The sequence below is a fragment of the Alexandromys fortis genome, unplaced genomic scaffold (assembly GCF_014885135.2).
Source record: "Alexandromys fortis isolate MF-2015 unplaced genomic scaffold, M_Fortis_MF-2015_v1.1 scaffold_184, whole genome shotgun sequence".
NCBI classification, from domain to species: domain Eukaryota; kingdom Metazoa; phylum Chordata; class Mammalia; order Rodentia; family Cricetidae; genus Alexandromys; species Alexandromys fortis.
Genome location: NW_026068125.1, coordinates 2,492,440 through 2,497,790, shown reverse-complemented (window position 1 = coordinate 2,497,790; position 5,351 = coordinate 2,492,440). Strand labels below are relative to the sequence as shown.

The 5,351-nt window shown below is 40.0% G+C and overlaps 1 protein-coding gene across 1 annotated transcript; it reads left to right on the top strand.

The window, feature by feature from the left end:
• Positions 1–1,244: 1,244 nt before the first annotated feature.
• On the top strand, positions 1,245–1,764 carry LOC126490670 (60S ribosomal protein L23a-like). Its single transcript, XM_050125760.1, has one exon. It carries the CDS (start codon positions 1,245–1,247, stop codon positions 1,713–1,715), a length of 471 nt encoding a protein of 156 aa, XP_049981717.1. The 3' UTR covers positions 1,716–1,764.
• The last annotated feature ends 3,587 nt before the right edge of the window (positions 1,765–5,351 follow it).

Below are 5,351 nucleotides of genomic sequence, written 5' to 3'. Positions count from 1 at the left end.
TAATCCAAACTCTGTGTATTTTCTATTTTACATGGCCTTTTCATTTACTTTTATTTCTTTAATCTATGTCTGTCTCTACTCTTTTATATTACTTTTACTGTCTCTTTAAGGACTTTTTAATTTTATTTTTTAAGTGTCTATACTTTTTCTTCTCTCTTCCAAGCCTATTTTCATTTCTTGAACACAATGTGTCATGTTTAGAGGTCTTTTATGTCTGCATCTGTTCTATTGCATTTCTGAAATATTTTTCTGACAAGGAGCATTTTAAAATGGTAGGCAGTGTGGAAACACTGGCCTGGGTTGCTGTGTCTCTGTCTCTGCCTCTCTTTGTCTTTCACTATGGCAGAGGTACCTTTGTGGCCACCTCTGGGACTACCAGAAAGGAGCCACACTCACCACCTCAATTTTGGGAAGGAGCATGCAGCAGATAAACTATTTTTATCTGTGTAAAAGCTAAATTTGTCATGGAACACTGCACAGCCTGGAAATATCTGTGTATGGTGGATGGGATCCACCAAGCTCTTCTGCCTGTGCATGCCTGGCAGACTCAATTTGGTCGATCCTGTTGGTTGCTCAGGCAGAGAGTGCTGAGCAGCTGGTGAGCTCTCTCAGCTATTTTCATGGGCACACACGCACTGAGATCTGAAGTGGGTGGTGGGCATCACCCCCAAACATTCATTTCCTGGCCACCCAAAGCTGAATAATGACACAGAACCTATATTAATTACCACACTGCTTGACTAATAGATTAGGCAAATTTTTAGTTATCTGTTACACCTTATATTGACTCATTTTTATTAATCTATGTATTGCCATGAGGCTGTGGCCTACTGATAAAGTTTTGACTGGTCACTGGTATCTTTCTCCTTTGGCAACTACATGTCATCCCCCTGACTCCAGGTAGTCTCTCCCTATATCTCTGTTCTGATTACCTGCCTGAATTTATTTTGCATTGCAATAGGCTGAACTAGCTTTATTCATCAACCAATAAAGCAAATTACAGATGGATTTTTCCCCAACATTTCATTGATTAGAAGCTTCTTTACTTTAGAGGCAAGGACAGAGAGCAGTTAGTAAACTCTGTAAAGCTCCTTATATATTGAGACAAGATAGCTTTGTTAATGGAGGTCCTGGAGGCTATCTTGTCTCAACTATCCTAAACAGTGCTGATCTAGAAAACTCACAGAAGCCAGAGAACTTCCCTTTTATCACTTAGAAAATGGAGATGATGCCTTTTCGTCAAGATGGTGCCGAAAGCAAAGAAGGAAGCTCCCGCCCCTCCCAAAGCCGAAGCTAAAGCGAAGGCCTTGAAAGCCAAGAAAGCAGTGCTGAAAGGCGTCCACAGCCACAAAAAGAAGAAGATCCACACATCGCCCACCTTTCGGTGGCCCAAGACCCTGCGGCTACGAAGGCAGCCTAAATACCCCCGGAAGAGTGCGCCCAGGAGGAACAAGCTTGACCACTATGCCATCATCAAATTCCCCCTGACCACCGAGTCAGCAATGAAGAAGATAGAAGACAACAACACACTTGTGTTCATTGTGGACGTCAAGGCCAACAAGCATCAGATCAAACAGGCTGTGAAGAAACTCTATGACATTGATGTGGCCAAAGTCAACACCCTCATAAGGCCCGACGGAGAGAAGAAGGCGTATGTTCGGTTGGCTCCTGATTATGATGCTCTGGATGTTGCCAATAAGATCGGAATCATCTAAACTGAGCCCAGCCGGCTAATTCTAAATATACACTTTTTCACCATAAAAAAAAAATGGAGATGATAATCCCCAACTACTTTGTTTCCCTCATCAGCTGAGGGAGAATCACCTGCAGGAATATGTCAACAATATTGTACCTAGAAAGCACCGTGGGGAAGTGGTGGTGGAGAAATGGTGCCACGGTTTAGAGAACTCCCTACTCATTCATAGGACTACAGTTCATTTTCCAGTGCCCAAGAAAGGCAGTTAGAAGCAAAGAAGATGCTTACTTAGATGGACAACTTCTTTAAGTTGATTATAAATTTCTGCAATGGTTTATCAAATTCTGTCCTCAGTTAGAGAACATAAGTGAGTGAGTTGCTTACAATAATACTGATTACCATTTTTTAGAAGCACAGATGACAGCGTGTAGGTACTCCCTGCTGTTCTTTTCGTCTTGCTCACTGCTGTCAGCAAATAATCTCTTTAGGTCATTCCAAGTCACCCAATTACTGGTCTGACAGCTACCTACTTGCAGGCAAGAGTAGGGAGAATTTAGCTGATTGCCTATGACTTGCATTAAATGACTTTCATGTTGCTTTAAAATTTGTATTTCCTTCTTAAGAAGCCCCCTCCTGGGTTTCTGTGTTTTGTAAAAAATGGCAATGTGAAAAATTTCTCTGCCAAGCTTGGCTGTTCAAAATTCAGAGTTTTTATTTAATCATGACGCTGAGTTCCTTTTGCCCTTGGTTATGCTGTTTTACATTTCAAATATTCTATCTATAAAGGATGAACAGTAATCTTTACCTATTGCACAGGGACTTGAGGGATGATAGATGACTTAATGTTTTAAAGAACTGTGGACTCACCAATTTGCAGATAACTGGTCTTTATCTATCTTTGAAATATTGAGGATATTTGGTAAAATTCAAACTTAATCATTCACTAACTGATCCGCAATGGCATGCTGACTCATTCTCTGAGATTTGACAAAACTCTTTTCATTTGAATGGGACTTTTCACAGACTTAAGTTTATTGGACAGACATTGAAATTCTATGTAGGATCAAGTCCTATAGCAGAATGCAGGTGTGAATATCTGTTCCACTGATATTGTACCCGTCAGAGAACATTTCATGAGAAGCACTGATGCTTAGGTATCCACATCAACAGATCAACAGCACCAGAAGTCAGGTAAACATTTCTTTTATTTTCTCTAATATAACATTTCACTAATTATCTGGCAATTTCTTACAATTTGTCCCAATCATAATGACTTTCCATTCCTTCCAGATCCACCCTTGCACCTTTGTGTAATCTCAACCAAAACTCCCCCCACCAAGTCCAATTTGTTCTTTCCAAATACTTTTTGGAACAAAATCAAATTCTCTTATCCATCAGAGGCATTTAAATTGTAACTTTCAAAGAAGATTGTTGTGTCATACAAGAAGGAAGTAGGATATGGATGACTTTATTTGTAATCTTCCAGGCTTTATTTTATTTTATTTAATCTGGGTAGGTGCCTTTTACCACTTCTGTGTTTGTGCATGTGATGACTTTAATCACACTGATATGTTGACTTACCTTCTCTTTTCCATTGTTGTAAGCTCCCAGGAGAGGGGCATTACGTTATCCATAGCTTTAACATTTCAGTTTATAAATAGGTAACACTGTTTTAAATGTAGGAATATTACCAGCACACATGATAATTATGTATATAAATGTGTTGAGTCTTAATAATCTTATGGAAATAATAATAATACCAAGAATTTCTTTGATATGGTTAGTATCCTACAAGAACACATGGAGTTTGTATCTACAGTTACACATAAAGTTTATAAAAATGTCAGAGGAATTTGAAAATTTTACAAAAGTCATAGTCAATTAATTTTTTCAGAAGATGGATTTTAACAGATACTAATTCAACAGGCATTCCGGGGATGCTGTAGATTGAAGATACAATCACAAGGCCCCTTTTCACAAAGTATTACTAGTTAGAGAGAAAGATAGAATTGCCAACAGCAATTCCTTCAAAATAGTGAACAAAATACCAATAGAAATGGGCACAGATGATAATTTGAAAATAGACAACAACAACAAAGCAGCTGGCTGAGTCTGGAGTCAGGAGGTGTGAAAGTAAGGGCTGCACAATTACTAGGTAAAAAGCAATGAGAAGCACAGATGTGGACAGCAATGTGTTCAAGGAGAAAGATGTATAAATAGATCAAGATGTCTGTCAGTAGGTCTAACCTTTTGGGAGGGCCTGTGCAGAAGCTGGGGTGAGACAAAGGTACAAAGGAGGATCCTTGTACTATTCAAAGGTGCTTGGGTCACATCAGTAAAGGGATTTTTGACAATCAGGAACAGAAAAAGGGCATTCTAACCCCAATCATGCCACTGACTCTACAGCTGCCACTCTTCACTTACTTCAAGAGCATGGGTATGTGTCCTTTAGACATCAGGAACAATTCTTACAGCTCTCAGTACAGGAATATGGTTGATGATTATGAATGATAGAACTAGAATGTGAATTAGTTCTCTGAGAAAGCCTTCCTTTTCCTATATCTCACCAAAGAAAAGTAAAGACAGGAAGGAGCCAACCTGTCTTCCACTGTCCTGAAAAGCCTGTTTCCTCCTCTCCTTTGCATTTGGTGAGTACTGTTTTCAGGACTCTGATACTATAACCCACTCTTGAACTGTTGTAGTGTGTGTGTGTGTGGGGGGGAGCTAATGTCTTCCTTTGGGGAGGAGGTGAAAAGGTGAGATGTCAACAAATACAGACGTGGGGAGTCTGGTGAAGGGAATATGAAACGAGTCTCTCGACTCGTTTATTTAACAATGGGGAAAAGCTTATGTACCCCCCCCAGCACCCAGGCTTTCCAATCCATTAATATCACATGGTTGTCCCTCATTGTTTAGGCACAATCGAAATCTTTGACAGCATCTGTTGCTAGACTCTCAGGCTGACTTCAGGTTTGCTCATCTTGGTCTGGTAGGCCTTATCTTTCTACATATCTACTTTTTTGATTTATTACATGAACATTCAGGGGGAGCTAGAATTTTTGCTCAGTCCTTGTTGATTCCACCTGAGGAGGGCTCAGCAATTAGATTATGTCTGTCTTAGTTTGGCCTGCCAAACAAGCTCTTACCTATCATTGTCTTCCACCCCTAGAAGAGTATTCACTCCTGGAGAGCTGCCAGGGAGGAGGAACTAGGGTAGTCTTTTGAACTACAGATAACTTGGGAAGCACTATCTCCTGTGGAGTACTTCAAGAAGGATGTCTAAGAGCCATTAACAGCTGAGGATTCACCGTAATTGCTGTCTGTTGCAGGAGACATTTAAAGAGAATAAGGATTCACAATACCACCTGCCAATTAATGTATATGTGAGCATCCTGGAAGAATCAAATAGCCTTTTTATATTATGTCAGATCTTTTCAAATAATAAAGACTCAAAGGTCATAACTTCTGCCTTTAATAAATCCATTTGTTTGGGGGACAGTGAGAACAAGAAAGGGGAGTATATGTATTGCCCATCTTGGGTTACTCCCTCCTTGCTTAATCCATGGCTGGGTATACATCTCTTACAGGACCTGTGTTGGTGTTGTGATAGTCTAAGGAAAAACACAAGCATACTTTCTCCCATGGGTTAATGGGT

Coding starts and splice junctions, on each gene's coding strand:
- LOC126490670 (XM_050125760.1), top strand. CDS start 1,245: ATGGTGCCGAAAGCAAAGAAGGAAGCTCCCGCCCCTCCCAAAGCCGAA.